At 41.4% G+C, this 22,097-nt stretch overlaps 2 protein-coding genes across 33 annotated transcripts in view; both read left to right on the forward strand.

Annotated features, from left to right (window-relative positions):
• The window catches only part of MAP4K4 (mitogen-activated protein kinase kinase kinase kinase 4), a 163,872-nt gene extending 145,854 nt beyond the window's left edge, over positions 1–18,018 (forward strand). For 24 of the 28 annotated variants that reach the window (XM_062487889.1, XM_062487893.1, XM_062487888.1 and 21 more), the window contains 7 exons: positions 3,545–3,688; positions 7,976–8,110; positions 10,478–10,578; positions 11,319–11,468; positions 12,282–12,441; positions 14,400–14,539; positions 15,263–18,018. In XM_062487889.1, coding sequence (XP_062343873.1) covers positions 3,545–3,688; positions 7,976–8,110; positions 10,478–10,578; positions 11,319–11,468; positions 12,282–12,441; positions 14,400–14,539; positions 15,263–15,346 — 914 coding nt within the window. In that variant the 3' untranslated portion in view covers positions 15,347–18,018. Of the gene's footprint in view, positions 1–3,544; positions 3,689–7,975; positions 8,111–10,477; positions 10,579–11,318; positions 11,484–12,281; positions 12,442–14,399; positions 14,540–15,262 lie in introns of all 28 variants that reach the window. The other 4 variants (XM_062487895.1, XM_062487903.1, XM_062487906.1 and 1 more) reach the window with 1 other exon arrangement.
• A 1,208-nt stretch (positions 18,019–19,226) lies between these two features.
• The window catches only part of LOC134041323 (interleukin-1 receptor type 2-like), a 31,308-nt gene continuing 28,437 nt past the window's right edge, over positions 19,227–22,097 (forward strand). For 2 of the 5 annotated variants that reach the window (XM_062487918.1, XM_062487923.1), the window contains exons 1-2: positions 19,310–19,546; positions 20,174–21,003. In XM_062487918.1, coding sequence (XP_062343902.1) covers positions 20,912–21,003 — 92 coding nt within the window. In that variant the 5' untranslated portion in view covers positions 19,310–19,546; positions 20,174–20,911. The other 3 variants (XM_062487921.1, XM_062487922.1, XM_062487919.1) reach the window with 3 other exon arrangements.

Raw genomic sequence — 22,097 nt, forward strand, 5'->3', positions numbered from 1 at the left:
TGTATTGTTGGAGGGCTTGATTAAGGTGTGTTGCATAAGATGATTTGTCAGTCATCAGTATATGTAGGAAGTAAGATGGAAAAGAAAAGAATAGAAGGAAGATTTTCCATTCTGAGACTTAGGTTTGTTAAGAGTGATTACTGCAAAGGGAAGCTGGGTATGAGATGTCAGCTGACCAAGTGTGTCTGGTCTTCTTGTCACTAGGGATAATTTGTGTTGGTGTCAGTCAGGCTCCCACATTTCATCAGGCTTAGTGCAGTGCCTGTTGCCTGCTGCAGTGTAGAAACTCTTCTGCTGCACCTAGTGAAAGCTTTTCTGTTGTTTGTCTTCTGGCCTGAATCCATGGGGGCACCGGAATTATTTCATTATCTAAATGTTAAGAGTTGATGCTTGTGTATGTTACATACTTATTTACCTAGTATCCCTAAATTGGGTAGATTATAAATGCACATGCAGGTCATTAAAAAAACTTAGGAAGACAAGAATTGGCCATTCCCCTAAGGCACACAATTATTGTAAAGGTAACAAGTCCCCTCTCTTTTTTACATATTTATACCCTTTCCAAAGCTTTAGTTCTCCTTTGGGGTTATTTCCAGCATTTTCTGTTTCTCAGAACAGCACTTTAGTCCCAGTCTTCTTGCCTGCAAAGCTGTGTCAATGAAATAGCTCTCCCAACACTTTGTCTTCCTATCTGCTGTTTCCTTTATTTCCGAAATTTACTGGTAAGAAGTTTTACCCCTACACTATTTCTGCTTGACTTCCTGTGTAAAATTCTCTGATAAAGTTAAGACTTGTGCAAATATAAACTTTTAGGCAGTGAGATGAGAAAGGTAGAGAGAAGTCATATAATGTCGGTAAAGATGACTCAAAATTCTCTGATCTGCCTTGTTTTGCCAGTAGCAATTTGTGTTAATGGGTTTATATTTCTTTGATCTATATATCTGACTGTTAGGGTGGTTTAAAGAATAGGTGTAAAATCCTAGAGGTATTTTAGAGCTGTAACAACAACCCTTGGTTGAACATTTAGGGCCAAACCAATGGTGATACAGGTTGGTACACATGCTTACTTCTTGATAACATTTGACTTCTTTACCCTTAAGAAAAATTAAACCATTTTGAGGTGATGTTTTCTGTTAAAAAAGAGGAGGACTTGCTTTGCTTTGCCTTTACCAGTGGTAACACCAGTAGTATCTGGCAAGCGGATAATTGCATTAGGTCTCTGATTCTGTTCCTTCTAGCTCTGAGTGGTGAAATTCAGTGTTAATGACATGGATGCAGTAACACAGATTTTTACACTCAGCCTCCACAGACAGCCTGTACTTTTTCAGGAAGTGTTTCCATTTGTTTGAAAAAGCCAGAACTGCTTATTTGTAGAGTGGCAGTAGAAAAGCTCTGCTGTCTGTGAGTAAGGAGGGTGTCTGCATTGTCAAATACAAGCACTGCTTGCCACCAGTGTAGTACCTGGTTAGCTTCATCTCAGAGTGCATGTAGCTAAGGGAAGGGGCTGGGGACAGGTGTGCATGAGAGCTCAAAGCAGGAACAACTGCACCAGAAAGGCAGTGGCAGGAGAGGTGAGGGTGGAGGCAGAAGCAGTGGAGTCCTCATGTACAAAGAAGGGAAGGGACCCTGAGGGACCAGTTTGCATGTGGCTTGCTTTGAATTGTAGCCCACACTGGAAAAAGTGCAGAAATGCATGTTGAAGCTTACAGCTTTAGTCAATTCGTACTGGAGCTGCAGGAAGGAGACCATCTGCTGGGCACTTCCTTGGCTTGGCTTGGTTTGGTGCTGCTTCAGCCTGTGCTAAGAGCTGACTCATGTGTTGCTCGCCCTCCCTGCTTCCTTCTGCCACTTCCCAACCTGAGGATGTCTCCCAGTAAGAGGGACAGTCTGTGTGAAATGCTCTTGGGTGAAATGGCCATTGCCTGCGGGGGCTGTGGGATGGGATCCAGTGGGGGCAAACCACATGAGAGATGCAGAGGTGAGAGGTGGGCAGCACAGGCATGAAGGAAGTGTCAGCAGCTGAAGGAGAGCCTGGAGGGCGACAGGCCTCCCAGGAGAAGTAGCAGAACAGCAAATCTAAGCAAAGATGCCTTGGGACTGCCTGGACCTCTGAAGTTTTCTTACTGAAAAGACTAGCGAGAGGATAATGGAGAGAGGTACAATTATTTCTGAACTCACTGTGGGATACATTTGTTTTTCTCATCCACCCAAAGGCTTTTGAGAGTGCTCCAGCAGCTCAGCCCCCTCCCCATCATTACTTGCTCCTGGTTGCAGTTCTGCTTCCCCCTAACACACCTTATGCCCCCTGGGTCTGGCTTAATGTGCCTTCCTTTCTGCAAGCCTCTCCCATGCCTGCTTATCCAGGGTGTTATTTAGGTGAGCAATAATGCCCTTTTTCAATACTGTGAGAAGGCACCTCACTCTGCAGGTGCAGACTGCACTGAGACACACACCCACATCTGGGCCCTGGGCCCACCTGCTCTATCAGAAAAGGTTCATTATGGGGTCAGCTCAGATGGCCCATTGGCACCAGTATAGTTGTATGTGGGGGTTAATTGTCTGACTAAGGATTAAGACCATTAAACTAGGTAACTATGATCTTCTTGTGTGAGTTTTGCTTTTCTTACTTCATTATTTTATTGTGCTAAAGCATGGCAAGTTTTATATCGGGATTACAACATGGAAGTCTAATAAAGTGAGTCATACATTTGGTTTGATTTCCATTTTCTGCACTGAAGATGAACTGTGTCAGCAAAATTTGTTAGCTTCTGTACTTGAACACTATTACAAATAAGTAGTTATGAAATTTAAGAGTGATAATATATTAATAGATATTTAAAACTGAGTCCCACATATATCTATGATACAAAAAAATGTAATTGATTCTAAATAGTAAGGTTTTATATACTTGGAGTGTTCCAATGAACCTTTGGAACTTTGTGTAAAGAAGCTGGCCTAGTGACTTGCTTCATCTATATTTGCTTGATCTTTAGAAGAAGCCTGTGGAAATACAAGATGACTGTAGTTGCTCTAGTTTTAACACTCAGATGGAAAAGATTGTTGTGAAGCTGGGAACAAACCTGGTGCCTACCCTTTTGTGGGAGGGCTGCAATGCAACCTGTTTCTCCCAGTGGGAACTGTTTTTATTGCCATGTCCTTGTCAAGAGCATCCCGCTACCATCCCCCTAATACATCTTTGGAATACATAGGCTTGCATACCACTTTGTGCCTCACCCCTCCTACAACATTACCATGCCTTTTTGTTTGGGATCTGGTGCTCTAGAAAGTTCTCCATGGTCTACCGTTCTCTTGAACACTGTTTGGTGTCAATAGTCACTGTGGGCAGGTAATGAAAAGAGCCTCTACATCATGAGATCTTTTAGGCTACAGGCAATTGAGACCCAACCAGTAGTGGTTAGACTTGCTTGAAACAAGACAGTTGCTGTATCAATCATCAGTTCCTCAGAATACATGGAAAAAATGCTTACTAACTTGGCTCTCTGTGGGCTTTTTTGTTGTTTTGTTTTTTTTTTTTTTTTCCTAGGAGTGAACTTGTTGGTGGGCACTGAAAGTGGTCTGATGCTGCTAGACAGAAGTGGGCAGGGGAAAGTTTATCCGCTCATCAATCGAAGACGATTCCAGCAAATGGATGTACTTGAAGGGCTGAATGTCTTGGTGACAATTTCTGGTAAAGTTAACTGTTGAACGTTGTATTTTTCCTCCTTGTGGCATGGTACAGCAGAAGGGTTTTCTTGGCAGCCTGTGTATTGAGGGGGAAGTCCTGACTGAAGTCAGTGGGTTTTCCATCATTTCATCTCTGCGTCTACAGTTTATTTCTGCAAGTGAATCGTTTTCCACACAACACCCATGCCTGCTTGCTCCTTGTCCTTCCTTCTGTGGGCTGACCTTTAAAAATGCTGCATGAGTTTGTGGGAAATGTCTCGTTTTGTTTCCTTGCTCAGTATTTTGAGAGCTGAAAGTTAACATTTTGTGAAGTTTGGGAAAATGGCATTCTTCCTCTCTGTCATGATTGCTTTCAACCTGGCCTCTTTCTAACCAAAACACAATGTACTACTTGGGTTTCAAGACGTTTCTCTTGTGTGTTAAGATTTGTAGAATGGGGAAAGCTCTTACAAAATAGGGAAGTAAGAGTGATGTGCAGTAAAAATGTGGGAGAGAGGAGTACAGTGTGTATATGGTATGGAAATAACCAGAGTGAGAAGGCAGATTGGTGCCTGGACTCTCACTGGGTGCAACTTGGGAATGGCAAAGCAATGGGAGATGAAGGGTGGTGACGATGCTTGTGTTTGTTTTGTGTGTGCTGATGAAAAATGTGAAAAATTAAGCTTGAGGTTCCAGACTCTTTGGCTCCAGAAAGTTATGGCGTAAGTTTAACCTGCTGTTAAACAATTTGATGTGGTGCATTGTTAGTCTTTCTTCACAGGTGTTGCTCAGCCATTTACCTTTTGTTTTGGTTTGTTTGGGAAATCAGCCTTTGCTATGCTGTGTGTGACAGGGAGAGGATGCTACATGAGGTTTCTCACAGGATTTGCTGTTGTTCAGACCCACCTAAATTTTTTCGAAGTTCTGGAACCTCTCTAAGTCTGCTGGAGGAGGTCTCTGGCTCTCCCAGCACTTGTTCAAAAGGACACACAGTAGACAATTCAGTGGAATTTAATGCATTAGTGATGCTGTGTTACCACAGATCCAAAGAGCCATTCCCATGCTGCTGTCATCAACACAGGATTTGTTTCTGTCTGTAACAACTGAATTTTATTGGCTTGTCACTTGCTACGTTCTCAGACACAGCTATGCTGTGAAATGTATAAAAAGAAAGAGATAAATCAAGCAGCGTTTAAAAATACACAACCTGCTGTGTGTCCTTTTGATGTCTTATGCTGTATGCTAAAATATAAGCTGTTTGAAAGGCACCATTTGATCAAGTTTATTCTATAGCAGACCTTGTAAACAAAAATATTGTATAATCAAACTTGTGTAAAATCTGTTGGTTTGAAACATACCCTACACAAATCACAAGTGTCTGTGATTCAGTCTTGTGTATAATTGTTTTAAGTTTATTTATTTTTGCGTCAGTCACAATTGGAGTACCCTGGCACATCCGTTTTCTTTGTTTCCTTTAAAACTATTGCTTCCTCTTTAGAGACGCGCTACATTAACCCTTAAGAAATCAGCTGATGTTTTGGTTGTTTTATGCCTTTGTGCCTGTGCCATCTCCTGTGTTTTATGGGAGGTTACTGGAGTATGAGGCAGAAGAGGCATCCTTGTCCAGTGAAAGGCAGGGCTGGGAAGCATATTCAGTGAAAACATAATGCTATCAATGCCCAAGCTTCCCCTTATATCCAGCTTTTGTCTTCTGTGGTGCACATTTCAGTTTTTTATCCTCATGCTGGACTTGCCTAAATATCTTTTTATTTGTGATGAGTTGCTTTACCTCTCCAGGCAAAATCAGAATGCTGGAGTGAGGGTATGTTTCTGCAAATGGTGTGTTTTGGCAGATTAATAATGGAACTGTCTCTGAGCTTTGTCCCAGCACTGCTACAGCTTCGCTGGAAGCATTGTTCAGCTCAGTGTGGTGCACTCAGCCCTATGTTCCTCTAAGTTTTTTGGGAAGTGATATGCTGATGGTGCTAGGGTTTGAAAGGTGTCACTGCGTTGTGCGAAGAAGTTGCAGTGTGTTAGGATTTTGAGAGGATTGTCATCTGAACTTGCTTTTAATAGACACACTCTTGAGTCTGAAAACATAAAATCAGTTCTTGGCCCAATTTATTTTTGAAATACAGAACTTTCTGACAACAAAGCTTTTGATACTGAGATACTGAGCCTGCGAGAAATGGTACAAGAAAGCCTCACAGGTAAAGCAAGAGTAGTTGATTGGTTCTTCAGTTCTTGCTGTTGAGAGGCAAAAGCACAGTTTCATTTGCTCAGGTGATACAGTGCAGAGTCATAAAAATGCTGCAGGAGAGAATGGCAACGTGCATACAGAACACCTCCAGTTGTGACTCCCTGAGGGTTTTTGCCAGTCCAACTGGCTGATGGTGGCACCAGGAAGGCAGGAAGAGATGTCAGAGTGGAAGAACTGGTTGGAATCTGCCCGCTTAATAATTAAAACCACAGTGACAATAAAAAAAAAAACTCAATATAGGAAAAAGGACTTTGCATTTGAAATTATGTCTGTGGGAGAATCCAAGCTGGGAGTTCTGATAAAATTCACTGTCTGATTGGTTTGTTTGATAGCTGGAGCAGAGTTTTCTTTCTTATTTCATGATCATAATAACTAGATCCCTGCAAAAAATAAAGAGGACCAGAATTTTGAGAGCTGTCTAAACTGGCTGGTAGAGCTTTACAAGGAGAAGGATCTAATCTCCCCCACTCCAAATGTGAACATTAAGAGCAGCATAACTGTTGAAATACATGCATATCTGTGTTTATATAACTAACCGGTCCTGCTCTTTTCATGTCAGGCTGCAGAAAGGCAGAGGAATTTCCTGTCTTGTGACTTTTCCTTGTGGTCTAGACACCAAAACACAATGGGAACACGCTTGAGATACTTCTCAGTTGTTTTGAAAAATATTTCTGGTTGGAGAGAAATACCCTGGTGCATATCATGTGAACCAAAAGGAAAAAAATGTAGCCACATGCTGGGAAATTCCAGTGTGTACTGTTTGTTCTGAGTCTTCAAGTTTGACTAAGCTACTGGGAAAGCTACAACCATGGAAATACCTGAGGCAGAAGTTTGTCTCCTTGTGGGAAGGGATTCAGCATGGTTTTGAAAGCATTGTAGAGATCCTGAGCCCTCTGAGCTCTTTCTTGCCCAGAACTGCAGTGGCTTCTGATCTGAACTATGTTTCCTATTTTTTCAGTGTTTTTAAAAGAGCCCTTGTGGCTATCGTTTGCAGTGTTTTTATGGAAGGACCTTTTCTGGGTTATATGTGGGACTTCTGAAAATACTTTTTCCTGCTTTAGTCTTGCAAATCTTGAGGAAGCTGCAGGAGTGGTAAACATGGCTTAATTAATATTAAGTCAGGAAGTAAATCAGGGTACTTGTTTACTGCCAAATCTATAGCTACTAGTCAGAGCAGGGATGATCTCCCTTCCTCAGCCACAGCTTAATCTGTGGAACTGTAATGGTTCCAAGCAGCAAAGCAGCTGGAGAAAGGAGGATGCAGGCTTTGAGCATGTGTGTTTAGGGCCATCTTCTCACTAGCTCAGCTAATGCTTTGTAGGCCATTAGTTATTAAAGAAACACTGGTAAAGTTTTATCATGAACCTTGCTTTGCATTCTAAGAGGCCTTCAGGTATCGAGACTTAAAAGTCTGAGCCTATTTTGATGATGTGGCAGATGCATTGTCAGTGAAAGCTAGGGCAGCCCAGGCAGGTAGCTTCTTTCACCCGTGCAGCAGAAACACCTCTCACTTTTCTGTGGGAGGTTTCTGTGTGCAGTATTACACCCTTGCAGCTCCAGGGAAGGGCTGCTGACATAGCAGTCATCAGCGTTCAGCAAGTAGATGAAGTTTCAGGTCTCATATTCCATCCTGCTGCTCTCCTACAGTTTTGTATCAAAAAGACCCATTCTGACTTAGTTACTTTTTTTTTTTTTAATCTATGTGCAGGGCTCTCTGGTGCTTTTGTTGTGGGAGTCCTCTGTTCTGATGGAAGTTTTCTAGGTCCTAAGAACCAGATAGCTGAAGAGTTGTTCCCTTGAGTTTGTCATTTTTGTTTGTGTAGTATTACCATGTGTATCTGTCATTGATTATCAGGAAAGCGCGTGTCTGGGTGGAGTCTGGAGTGAAGCTCTTGTGGATGAAAAACTGAGGGAGATTTCTGTGGTTGCAGCATTTTCTCCTTCATTGTTGTTTTGGTTTGTTTTGCAGAGCTTTCTGTTTGCCTGGGTAGGGCTTTTTGAAGCTATCTGCCTATGGAAATAAACCATTCCTGTTTTTTGTTTTGTGGTCAGGTAAGAAGAACAAGTTGCGAGTTTACTATTTGTCGTGGTTAAGAAACAAAATCCTTCACAATGATCCTGAAGTAGAAAAGAAACAGGGCTGGACAACGGTGGGCGACTTGGAAGGCTGTGTGCACTATAAAGTTGGTGAGTAGCAAATGCACTAATCAAATAGTTGTGATAGAGGATGGCTGAAAAAGAGAACTGCAGTGCATGTAGCTATTGGATTTACAGTTTCGTTGGTTTTATTTCTAGCTGTCTTATGTGTTTCTCACGGTGAGCTTGCTGGCAAAGCACCAGCACTGATGGCAAATTATAGGGCTAAATTGAAAATGAGAGGGGTTTCGTGGTGGGATGATGGGCTGGGAACCAGAGAGTGTGCAAATCCCATCTATCTCCTTCCGGTAATGGATGCAGCTTCCAGAAGAGAGATATGGGCAGTGAGGGCTGGTAACCTTTCACCACTTCTGTTAGACTCTTTAGGTAATAGAAGGATTCTTGTCCCCAGCAAATGTTTTCATTACTAACAAGTTTCCTGGATTTTTTACCATGATGAATTTAAGTTCTGGAATAGATTGAAAAAAGTCTCTATTTGATGCAGATTTTAGACACTGGGAGGAAAAAAAAAAAAAGTGGTAGGAGAAGGGAAACCCAGGTAGCAGACAAGCTTTGGGGGAAGAATCTGGGAACAGAAGCATGTCTGTAACTTCAGGGTGATTCATTGATTCCTCTTAGCTCATGAAATTCCCTAATCCATCTCAGATCTGATGCAGTACAGTTAGAGAATCAAGCGTGTTTTCGCCAGACAGGTGCCCTTGGAGTGGTTTTACGTAATTTAAATGGCTTTGGCTATAGAAACTTCCACCAAAGCTAGTGATGAAAGACACGTAGCATTCACAGCCAACAGAGTATATTCAGTGAGCCTGCTGCCCTGCAGGTGGGAATATGAACCAAGAGCTCTTTCTGCTGTTTCCTAATGGGCACTGGATGTTGCCTCTGATTTGATTTTCTCCCAACTCAGTTCCTTTCCAGCTGTGTCAGTCAGTGTAGAGCAGCAGCAATCAAACTGTTCTCAGTCTCCTCCTGTCAGCGTGTGCTCTTGGAAACACCTGCTAATGGGGTGTAATCAATAACAATGGCAGTAAGTGACTGCTGAACCAGGAGCTTGACCCCGAAAACAATTAATAATGCACTTCTCTGGTATCATACCCCAGGGTGTCCGCAGCATAATGAAGTGGCCTGTTAACAATACATCAACAGCTAGTGAAAGGAGGCTTTCCAGCAGGGAATCGTCTGAAACAAAGAGCATTCTCTGCCAGATGAAGAGGGGTTTGTTAGCCTGGGCTGCAGCCTGGCACTGAACTTCCCTCTGAACCACAGAAATACAGTAGATTTTTTTCAGGTAGTGAGAGGCCTCTTTGACAGCTGCGCTTCAGTTCCCAAGAAGGAGAGCTCTGCCAGTAGCTGGGCTTGCAGTCTGGACGCTGTCACCCAGGCAGCTGGCACTGATCACTTCCTTGTCTCTTTGATGAATCGGGGGTCTCCGATGTCAGGGTGAAGTGGAATTGATGGATCTAAGTTGCTTCAGGCAACTTTTGGCTCCTCTAAATGAGAAATTGCTCTTTTGAAACCTAAGATTTGGGTGAATTCCCAGATAGCACCCAGAGCAAATAATAAGAATTATCAGATGTCCCCTTTCACACATGAGGTGGTTTTGTTCAACACTCCCCTCTTCCCTGTGAAAAAATTCCAGGAAGTCTCAGTAAGCTAGACAAGACTGAACAAAAGCTCTGTTTTCAGTCGGTACAGCTGTGGATGTTGAGAGACTTTTTCTTTGTCTGTTGAAGAAGTGTCAAGTCTCTTAACACTTACAGTTCAGTCTTGCTTTTCTGCACAGTTAAAAGACCAAGTAGTAGCGTGGATCACTATTATAATAACACTTTATTTCTGATAAATTATGTGATTTTTTTTTTCCTTTTTCTCAAATGAGTTATCTCAGACTTAGGGACAAAGCAAAGTGCTCCACTATCAAGCTTGCCTTTTGCTCTTGAAGTTCAGTTATGTTGTAATTTTCCTTTCTTCCTCCTTTCCTCTAGGTATTTTTTCCCTCAGCTCAAACTAGCACTGCCAGTGCTGTGACTGGAACTGCTGGTAGTGGACTCTTCCAGAGTCATGGCCTTCTTTTATTGGGATGTCCTGAAAACTGCTTTTCCTATCTTGTTGACTAGGCACTGTCCAATGTGGGGAAAAAAAAAGAGTGGAAATAAATGTTTACTGACTAATTATAATTCTAAAGGTGGTGACATGGTCAGTTGCTAATAAGAATAATGACTTTTGTAGCATAAATATATCAAATAATTTAACTACATAGAAGTAGCAATCCTAAAATGTAATGCTACTAAACTCTCAAAATTACAGTATTTCTTTATATTTAGATAAATTGTCTTCTTTCTTGATGTAGCTGGAATGACTTTGGAATTATGCTGAATTCTTTTTGGTTTTCTTTTATTTCAGTAAAATATGAAAGAATCAAGTTCTTGGTAATTGCATTGAAGAGTTCTGTGGAAGTCTATGCATGGGCTCCAAAGCCATACCATAAATTTATGGCCTTTAAGGTACAGTATATTTCAGCCATAGGTAGGATTTTCTCATAACTATTTGCAGTTATCCCTTTTACAAAAATATTCTGACATTCTGTTATGGCCACATTCCAAGATCTGTGGTAAACCTCCACAAACATAGTGTTATATTTTAATTTAGGAGGGTTTTGTTGTTTTTATTTTTTTTAAAATTCTAAGAGTCAGTACATTTAAAGGTCTAAATCGTAACTGAGCATAAACTAATAATGACACAGTATATCACAAGTTCATGTTTGCTCTCTCTATTAATAAAATATTGGACAGAGAGAAGTGGACTGAGTCTAAATTCTTTGAGCAGAACAAGCCAAGAAGTGATTTTCAGCAATGTTATGGGACTGTTTTTGAATACTGCTAGAATGAAATTAGTTGGCTTCGTATAATTGTCAGGCTGGTTTCCAGACAGTTACTGTGGATTGTACAAATCAAAGTACAGAGTCCCTAATTGCACTGAACTTTGGGGAAAACAATTCTTACTAAAAAAGGGAATGGACCAAGTAAATAATAAGTAAATAGCTTAAGTGATTGAAATGCAGCAATTTGCAGAGTAATCTGTCCTGGTTCATGAGAGATGTGTCAGCCTAATGGGTCTGGTGTCTAGGGACCAGAGGGATGTGGAGGAATAAACAAACCCACATTGTGTGCATGCGAGCATGTTTTTGTAAACCCCGTGGTTGTTCTAAGCAGTAAAGTAAATCTCACTGATGGTTGTCTCGCAGTCATTTGGAGAATTGGTACATAAGCCATTGCTGGTGGATCTAACCGTAGAAGAGGGTCAGAGACTAAAAGTGATCTATGGTTCCTGCGCTGGCTTCCATGCTGTTGATGTGGATTCAGGATCGGTCTATGATATTTATCTACCAACACATGTAAGAGCTGCTGTGGTGTCTGGGTTTTTCTCTTTCTTTCTAGTGGATCACCCCACCCACATCCAACCCTTTCCTTTTCCGAAATGACCAATGTGTCAGGCTGTCCCTGTGGATCACTGCCAGATGTTTTCAGTAGTAAATTGGGTGGAGGGGTCTGAGCAGATATGGCCACATGTGCTGTGGAGTTTGTGTCTCACTGTCAGTCCTCTCCTCGTAGTCACTATGTCTCTATGGTTTGGAGTTGCCCACTCAGATCTGATGAGGACCAGTGTGACTGTTTCAGCTAAATGACCTTGCAGATGTCCAGCAGCCACACAACAAATGACACAACAGCCCAAGGATGGGTTTCAAAAGGGTTGGCAAATACCAGGTGACCTTGGCTACCAAGATTTCCTGTTGTTCATTGTACACAGATGTGTCAGATGGGCCACCCCAAGCACTGTTCAATGCAGTGCAGAGATTTGAGGTCTGCATCTGCTCTACTTGGCCCAGGCTCCCTTTCTGTGCATGGAAAGAAATTGGCACCCCTGCAGAGAAATTAATCTTTCCTCAGTTTAGATGTCTGCCTTAAGATGAGAGGATTTCTGCTCCAAGGGTTTGCAGGCCTTAGTCACTGTGGTGTCTAGCTTGAGGGCAGCAGATACAGCACTTGTAAAATGAGTGCGTTTGGGACTACATGATCTTTAGGGTCCCTTCCAACCCAAGCCATTCTATGATTCTGTGAATCCCTGATGTGTCAGCCAAAACCAAAAACCACCCACCCCTTTCTTCAAGCAAATGCTCTGCAGCCTTAAAACACTTCTGTCTCTCTAGATCCAGAGTAGTATCCAACCTCACGCAATCATCATCCTCCCAAACACGGATGGGATGGAGCTACTGGTCTGCTATGAGGATGAAGGAGTTTACGTCAACACATATGGAAGGATAACCAAGGATGTGGTTCTGCAGTGGGGAGAAATGCCAACTTCAGTTGGTAAGTTCTTCTGGTGAGCAATGTACAGTGAGCTCTAAGGGAGTGCGAGCCTGCACGTGAGCAGAGGGAGGGAACATCGAGTGTGCTGGTTCTGCATCTGAAGTCAGTGCTGTATTATTTCTGGAAAACAGCTGTGCAAGGTGAAGAGCAATCATATGGATCCGCTTTGTGCTGATGTTTTTGTGACTAAAAGCCAAACAGTCAAGTTGTGGAGTTCATGATTGAGAAACTCACCATGACCTGTGTAGGCTGCTGCAGAATTTTTGCTAGACAGCCACAACGTTGCCTTTCAGTCTAAAGGCATATAAAGTGGTAGATGAGTAAAATATTATGGGTAAGTCTATGTAGATAACAAAAGGTGTACCTCATTTGATGTCTTTAATTCACCTTCAGATTGCTCATCTCTCCTAGCAGCATTGTCCCTCATCTGTCCAGCTCAAAATAAGGTTGAGAGTGAGAACAATGAGTATAGTACACAAGTGCACACCAGAATCCCTCTTGCCTGTGCTGCTGTAACTCAGTGCAGAGCTCTAGTCACACCCTCCTTTCGTTGGGCAAGCACATTGCATTTTATGGGCTGTGGGATGGCTGCTTGTATTGGGAGATGACTGCTGGTAGCTGTTTGAGCAACAGGAGCAACAACACAGGAGGAGATTTAAAGAAGTCAAATGCACAGCATGTTCCCTCCTGTGCTGCATAACTCTTGACTAGATCTAAAAACAAGCAGAATATATCGGCTGGCAAATTCTAGAGCCTTTGGAGACTTGAATGCTTGTGAAGTAGTAAATGGCACTGAGGCAGCCAACACCATCTGAACATCTCACCTGGCAATTTTTAGTAACTATTTGGCCCTGTTAGCACTAGTGGAATATTTAAAAAGAAATAATTTTCCACTGGGATGGTATATGCACTGTTGGTGTACATTATACTGTTGTAGAAAATTTGATTTAATTGCACTGAAAGCTGATATGAATATGTTATATAAAAGGAAAGTACTGTAAAATTAAATATTTTAAAATTCTGCTGGCTAGGAAGTCCTTTTTATTTTTCTGCTAAGTATGCATGCAAATCAGAGGTAACAGCTTAGTCTTCCTTAAATTCCCTTATGTTATTTTTGACAGCATTCCTAAGACTGTCCATCACATTGTTTTGTGAATATACTTTTTTATAATGCTGGTGACGTTACTTTTTATTTCATTTTCTTACTGCTATCAAAAATAGATTTTTTTCCCTCATGCTACTACTAATCTGTGTTACCTGTGACACTCTAAGGAAAAATGTTCGATTTGTTGTTTTATTTGCTCACAAAGGGACACAGTATGTCAAATAATAATATTTCTACTTTGACAGCTTAATGTGAACCTCTTGTGAGAGATACAGAATGATTTTCTGTTGGCTTTCTCAAGGAGATCAGTTTTTCAATTATTACTCCTATTAAGAGAGGCTAGGTCATTTTTTTTCTACTTTTACCTTCCCCTCTCATTCATTGTTTTTGCTGACAAACTCCATCAAGGAGGGAAAATAAAACATAAGATGTAGAGCTGGTGCTTGGGACACACTGTAGTGGATGGCTTAGTCTGTTTAAACCTTGACTTCTGCTTTCTCCTAGTCAACACCTAATTAATATGTCTCTTTGTCCCAGAATTGGAACACAGGGCCTGTGTAAAAACTCAATGTTCCCTCTGTTTAATTAAAGGTTATAAGGTTTCCTTTGTTATGAATGCTCAAGGAAGAATTATATAACATAGAAGACACACAAAAGAAATTAAAATTTTTAAAAAGGTATTTTTTAGGCATCTTGAGTGTTCTGAGGCCAGAAGTAGCACTCTGAACATGTGTGTAGCTACAATAACGCACATGCAGGTAATTTTTAACTGGCATGTGTCAGGATATTCTGTGCTTTTTGCATTCCTCCTGTTGCCCTCTGCTTGTCCTAATGTGCTGTTTTCTTTCCAAAGCATACATCCGATCTAACCAGATCATGGGCTGGGGAGAAAAAGCTATCGAGATCCGGTCAGTGGAAACTGGACACTTGGATGGTGTGTTCATGCACAAAAGGGCACAGAGACTCAAATTTTTATGTGAACGCAACGACAAGGTACATTCCCTCCCACCCAGCTTTTTGCCAAGATGATAAACGTGTGCTTCAGTTGGGTACTTAGGCTGGGTTGACCCTGACCAGCAGCCAAACACCCAGCCAGCCTCAAGGTCTCTCCCCTTTCCCATGGAAGGGGAAGAAAATAGAAGACAAAAAGACTCATGTATTGAGATACGGACAATTTAATAAGGTAGCAAAAGTTTAATAAGACAGCTTCTACATGCAAGCCAGACAAAATAAAGAGTTAAGACATAGTCTCCCATGGGCAGGTGGATGTCCAGATCTTTTTGACACATAATGCTTGCTTGAGAAGACAGATGTCACTACCACAGTGTCACTCCTTTTCCTGAGCTTTTATTGGTGATGCTGTATGCTATGGGACATCCATTTGGTCACTTTGGATCGGCTGTCCCAGCATTGTCCCCTTCCAGCCTCTTGCCCATCGCAGCCCACTGGCCTTTTAGGGATGAGGGAGCTGGAGAGAAAGCCTTGATACTGTTGTTCAGTAGGTGTTATTCAGCAGTAGCCAGAACACTGATGTGTTAACAGCACTGTTTGACAGAGATGCAGAGCCCCGCATCCTGCAGGCTGCTATGAGGAGCATCAGCTCCATCCCCACCAGCCCAGACCAGCACTGCAATTGTATTGGTGACAGTGAAGGCACATTAGAACCACTGCTGTTGAATCCTACCTGTTGAATTTGCCAATCTCTTTTCTTTGCAGGTTTTCTTTGCCTCCGTGCGGTCAGGTGGAAGCAGTCAAGTCTATTTTATGACCCTTGGCAGGACTTCACTTCTGAGCTGGTAGAAGCAGTGGGATTTGGAGAGGAATTGCTGACATCCAGAGTCTGAGATCTTCATAACTTGGAATTATTTTCAACTGGAGTACAGACCTGCACGAGTGCAGCACTCTGTGTAAATGTGTGTGCAGGCATCACTGGTGTTAGGTTTCTTTATGTTTTTCAACTGAGGCTGCGAGGCAGCTGGTGCTGTAAAGATATTGCCATCAGGTGCTACAATGTCTTTGAGATTTGGGATCACGCTAGAAAGCTACAGGTCTTCTTTTCCCTTCAGCTCCAGTATTCCTAGGATTTGAAGGACTCTGTCTGTTAGTGTTAAAACAGAGGAGGGGGGGAAAAAGGAAGAAAAACAAACCAGGCTTACCTTGAACATGCTGTTGGTTGAGTGGACAGGAGGCAGGCAAGAGAAGGTGAGAAGTGGTATAGAGAGTCAGACTGGCTGAAACAGAGGGCAGATCTAGTCTAGTAATGTTAACAATGTATTTAATTGACATTTCTTTTTTGTAATGTGACAATATGTGGACAAAGAGGAAGGTGCAGGTTTTAAGAAGTTAATATTTATAAAATGTGAAAGACACAGTGACTAGGATATCTTCTTCTTGGGGACAGGGAGGGTGGGAAGGGTCTTGGGGTGGAATTCTTAGGGGTTTTTTTTGTTCTTTTTTTTTTTTTTTTGTTTTGTTTTGTTTTGTTTTGTTTGGTTTCTGCAGTTTTATTTTGGCCTGGCCAATAACTTTAGTAATTTTCTGTGTACCAGGTGTTGCCTGAAACATGTGCAGGTGATTAAAAAAAATAAGGAAAAAAAATTCATTTTCTATAATGATTCTGTGTTAGGCCAGAACTTGGTTATGTCACAGTATTAGCACTGCCTCAGTTAAAGGTTTAATTTTTGTTTAAACCTAGAAGTGCAACAACAGAACAGTTTTACCACAGTCTGCACTCGCAGAACTAAAAAAAAAAAAAAGAAAAAAAAAAGAAAAAAGAGAAATAAAATCCAAACTACATATGTTTATTTTTTTGTGCCTACCTCATTGTTTTTAATGCATAAAATAAAAGAGGTGGTTTAGTTTATACGTTTTTAGAAGAAAACCATTAATGTCTAATTTAATCTTAATACCAAAACTACAAGATTGAAAGGTTTCTGACTGTTATTGCATAGCAAGTTTCAGCAGGAGGAGAGAGTAGTCCATTGGGGCAATAGTTGTAGCGATATGGCAGTGAGACACTGATTAATGTAATTTGCTTACAAAATTTGGTAAAGCAAGCATTTTGTAAACCAGTTTCATCCTTAATAGAAGTCTGAATTTAGCCTAAACCAGAGGTTTCACTCTTCTAACACATGGGCTTAGTAACAGGCAGGTTAAAAGTAACTAGGCTAGTTCTATAAATTGTTAAATGTTGTATGAAACATTTTGGGGCGGTGATGTTTTTCTTTTTTAAGAATGCAATGCACTAAAACTCTTCTAAGAATGTAGTTAATACTGCTTATTCATAAAAACAGCGTATACCTGTGTTTAGATGTAAGATCCCAGCTCTGGCTTTTTTCCTTTCTTTTTTTTTTTAAGTCAGTTTTATTTTATGAATAAGTTCTGACATTTTTAATAAATGTCTTGAGAGTAATAATTTGTTTAGTGGCTACATGTTCATTACTTGAGAAATCTTGAGTGTATAATAATCCGTTGGTGTTGTAATTATGCACAGTGTCACGATTCAGCCATTTTCCTTTGTGTTTTCTTTTTTTTTTCCTTAATTCCCTCGGTGGGGTACTTTGCTGACAGCTGCCTTAAGCTGTTCATTCAGTGAACAGGCTCTCAGTGTTTCATGGGCTTTGTCTTCTGCTGTGGTTGACTTTCCCTTCATGGCATGACAGGTAGGGCTTTTTAAACACGTATTCTTCAATTCACTCAAGCTGGTGGCTCAAGCGACTGGTCACACAATCAATTAAGAGCCAAGAGCACCACGTGTGCAAAGCTCAGACTCAACAGACCCTTCTTTTGGTGTCAAATCTGACTGCTGTAAATCCTTCAACCCCGATCAGCGCTGCTGCTGAAGACTCTCCTTCGAGCATCGTAGATGGTTGAAAAGCGAGCGGTAAATGCGTACCTCCAGCGCATGCGTGTGCACACAGCAACCCCCACTCCCCCATCCCCCAAAAAGAATCAAAACTCAAGAAAGCCTTACATTTGCTGGCGGAGGAATACCTAGAACTATTTTTTTTTTTTAATTGTATGACTTTTGGATAGTGTTGAAGGTGAAGGATGTGTTCTTTTCAGGCCCGGTGTGGTCAGCCAGAAGAACGATCAACCTTTTGTACTATAATGACTAAAGGGGACTCGGAAATGCAGCGTGATGGTAGACGTGGGTGTAATCACAGAGCTGCCCTGTAGTGTAGTTTGCCGAAGCTGATTCGATCGAATGTCAGTCTGCGTGATTTAAATCTTCCAGTGCTATGTGGTCAAAATTAATCTAGTCCTTGAAAGCTGATGCTATTCACCTAGAGGAAGATGCTCCTGTGCTGTAGGGATGCCCAGGTCATGGATATGTGCTGTTGAAGTTTTGAGGCTCCAGGGGAGGGTGGAAATCTCCTTCCTTCAGTGAGTCTGCCCATCTGGCAGCTTCTGCCTCCACAGAAGTGCCAACATGGCAAGGTAAAAACAGTATTACAAAATCAATTTGTATACCAACATCGAACTCTTCAAACAGTGCTTTTGTAAGCAAAGAAGAAAAGAAAAGCTCCTAGGTTTAGTTTTAAGCTTTAATAAGTAATAATTTTCTGTATCTTTAAGTCAAAGTAACCCTAACTTGTATGACTGCAGTGTTTTTATTTTTTATCTTATGCACATGTTATGTTGGAGAAAATGTTTACAAAAATGGTTTTGTTACACTAATGTGCATCACATATTTATGGTTTATTTGAAAGTGATTTTTGTGGGTTTTTTAGTTTTTCATAGTAGTAGTAGTACACTTTTTGTGATTTATAACCCCAAACTCTGCTGATTATAAAGATGCTAAACAATAATACAAAATGACAAACTGCATTAAAATTACTAATCATAGAGCTGCAAAGCAGACTGGTGACAAGTAAAACACTCAGCCTTTTTTTGCAGTGCTATCTAACTTGTCTTCTGTGTATTATGGAAATTACTGTTTTTTCCCCGTTTTTCCTTAAATAAAGTCAAATTGACACCTACTGTATGTGGAAAGTACTTTGAATACCTGCTGGCCGCAGAAATCAAGCTGCATGTTGCCTAGTTGCATGTTACCATATGAACAAAAACTTATTGTCAAATCTCATAATTTTAGAGACATTGACAATAAATGTGGGCTGGTTTTTTTTTATTATTTTTTTTTATTTTTTTATTTTTCCTCTTAAAGCCCAATCTCCCAGTAAAGTTGCTCTTTTGAGAATCGCAGTTACTGCTTTTACAGAGAGAGTGAAAATCTTAGAAATGGGAGTGTGGGCCTGGAAAGAAGTTGCACAAGGAGAGCTTGGGTGCACTGTGAATGTGCCCTCCTGCCACACTGCCTTCTGGCATGTGGTTGTCGTAAGCTGGCATTGCTTATTGTCAAGAGTGCAATGAACAGCAGTCCTGAGCTGGACTCTTACATGGCATAAAAGCATGGCTCCAAAAAAGCCAGGCTTCCCGAGTAGTAAGCCACAAATACTGAGGAGGTTTGATGCAAAATTGCTGTTTTCACCCCCAGGGTTTCCCTTGGGCTTTGCCTGTGTTTTTCCCCACCACAGGCTGTGTCTGTTTTCTGAAGTGGAGATAAGCAGTAGACATTTCCTTCCGACGAGGCTGGTCTTTGTGTGAGGAGAGAAGGAGGAGGAAGTCTGTGGTCCCAGACTTCTGCCTTTCCTTTCACTCTCATCTGCAGAAGGCATGGGATGTGGTGTAAGTTGAAAAATGTTTTAGGGTTTCATTTGCTTCCTTATAGACAAAGGTATCTGAAATCCATGAGCCTCACAGCTTTTCCGCTTCTGCAAGGATAGATACTACTAGGCTTAAAAAAGTCAGGACCAGCTATCTGCTGGTCACGTTCCTGCTGGCTCCGCTCCAGTTGCTGCTTCAGAGCTGCTGGTTTTCCTCCGTCATCCCTGACCCATTGTTAACCATGCTTAGGTGCAGCTGGGTGAGCACTGTTTGCTGGTTGTGAAGAAGCTGGTTGTGAAGACAGATGTGAGCTGATGCTCGCTCCAGTGCACAGTAAGTAGCTGAAAGCAGCAACCCCAGTTGTGAGTTGTGGAGCAGGTGCTGGCAGACGCAAAGGAGAACAGGGAAAAACCTTTGTGCTTCTGTGAAGAAAGGTGCAATAATGGTGACTTACAGTAAGAAGGAAATAAAAAAGCCTTGGAAACCATATAGCGGATTTCATTCTTCTATGGGACTTGTGTAGGTAGCAGTGGTGAGAGACACAAATTTTTACTTTGTAAGGGAGGGAGGGATGTTCACAAGGCAGAACAAACAGTGCAACAAAGGGGCATCTTAAAAATTAACAACTGAATTAGTCAAACCAGCGAAAGAAATGATTAAATGTCAAAATTGAAACAATTTTTTTTACAAAGCTTTCAAAAATAAAATTAAATATTAGCGAAACACTGAACACTTACTCAGGAGATTGAAGCAAATTAGAAAATTAAAAATCCAAATTAGAAAAGATAAAAAAGCCAGCCCTTTTCAGCGGGTTGCTCTGCTGAAAGTCAGGTGCTGAAGCAATGGGATTGCATAGAAATGTATGTGAAGGAGAGAAAGTCCTGTTCTGTTGTCTGCTACCTTTTGTGCAGAGACCTTGTTAATACTTCTGTTTGTATTCATGTTGGTGTCTGGGATGAGGACTGCAATACTGCTGAAAAGAGGCTGAAGTTGCAGAAACTTCAAATGCAAGAAAAAAGCTGATGGCAGAGAGGGGACTTCATTCAACGCAGGACTCTGCAGTCTTCAAATGCTCCGTGGGAACAAATACAGTAGCAGTAGTGGGACTGCATTTCCACCTTAAGATCCAGTGCCTTGTGAGCTCCAGCATGTCAGCCCAAAGCTGTTAATCTTTTCTATAATCACTGAAGAAATAACTAGCACTGTATTGTGCCGCTTTGCCTAAGCTGTATTCAATGAGCAGTTGTCATGGCCAGCCTGTGTTTAGCTGCTGGCTGTTACTTTGCCAGGGAATCTCAACCAGTCCAGCAGGGAAACAATGCAGGAACTTAACTGTGAGATGGCTTTTTTTGCCCATGAGGAATATGGTTTGTGGCCGGGGTTCCAGCTGCACATGAGGGGTGTCACTTGCCTGCTAGACTATTATATTGGGGTGTGTAAGGAGATACAGGTCCAAAAACATGTGTGTGCTCAGCAGCTGTAATAAAGTTCAATTGTAGCTGTCTTCCAGTATGTACAAATTCACTGCTGTGCCCCAGCACCCAGCTTTTGGCCTATTTCAAGCCCATTAAAAGCATGAAAGCTAGTAACAACTGTCTTCTTTTGACTTAACTTTTTTTTTCTTTTCTTTTCTTTTTTTTTTTTTTTTTTTTTTTTTAAACACACTGCTATGTTGGTGCTGCCTGGGAAGGTGTGAAAATGCAGCATCAGGCCAAAAGTAGCACAGCCACTATAGCCACTTGGACTGCTGTGAAGGTTACTGGTTGGGGGAAATTAAAGATGAACATCAGGTAATAATTGAAGTCACTTAATTTTCACTCCATGATTGTGTGGCTCCATGCAGCGTAAGTTCTAAAAGGGTAAAAACTCTGCCCCAGAAATACTGATAATCTTACTGTCCTTATTTCACTGGTTTATCCCATTCTTGGTCTAAACAATAACAAACTTGGGAGAGAAGGAGGGAGGAAGGTGTTTCATTGTTTAAGAGAATAAATCCCTGACTCAATCAAAACATGCCCTTTCCAGCTGAGGAAATGACAGGGTACTTTCTTTGTAAAATTCTAGTAGGAAATTCACTTTAATGTTTCATTCTCAAGCTCTTCTGATTCTGTGGGGTAAATATGTGGCATGGGAAAATCAGATTAATTTGTTCCAATTGCTGCATGCAGCTCAGATTTTACTTGTCCTCTGTGTGAAATTTATATTGCCCAATCTTGTGTTTGTCACTCAGCCTAATTTGTCCACTGAAAGGCATTACCATACTTCCATTTTATTGTAATATTTGCATCTTCCGAGCAATTTTGCCCAGACCATGTTACCCATAGGAAAAAAAATGCATTTCTGTCTCTGAAATAGCTGTTGGAGTGAAGGGATTGTAAATGCTGCTTGTGTTAGCTTTTGTCACAGGGAAGTTACAGTAAATTTCTGGTAGAATCCTGTCAGTATAGTTAGCAAGACTCTAGTCCTACAAACAGGCAAAGCTTAAAGACAGAGTAAATGATGTGTTTGGTAGCTTTTAGTGAGTCAGAGGGATAGTTAGAAAACAGGTTTTTAGTTTTAAGATTCTTCAAGTCAACCATTATACCATCTTGGCCCCTTTGGGTATGGGTGAAGGAAGTGGAGTGTGGCCCACATGGTCACATTTCTGGGCCAGATGCTGACTAACCTTTTGGTAATTGAGACAGGAAGGCATTTAGCAAGGTGAGATCTGAGAGAGCAAAGATCACTTTTTCTGCTTTATTGCAATGATTTTACCAGATTTTTTACCACTGCTAAAGGATGCAAGTGCATCTAGCTTGGCATGGAGCATATTTATGTGCAACAAGTAAAAGTCCCGGGTTTTGGCAATCCTGGGTCTCCTACTGGTGGTGCCACTAGGCAGAAA

This window comes from Cinclus cinclus, chromosome 2 (genome assembly GCF_963662255.1).
Source record: "Cinclus cinclus chromosome 2, bCinCin1.1, whole genome shotgun sequence".
In the NCBI taxonomy this organism is placed as follows: Eukaryota; Metazoa; Chordata; class Aves; order Passeriformes; family Cinclidae; genus Cinclus; species Cinclus cinclus.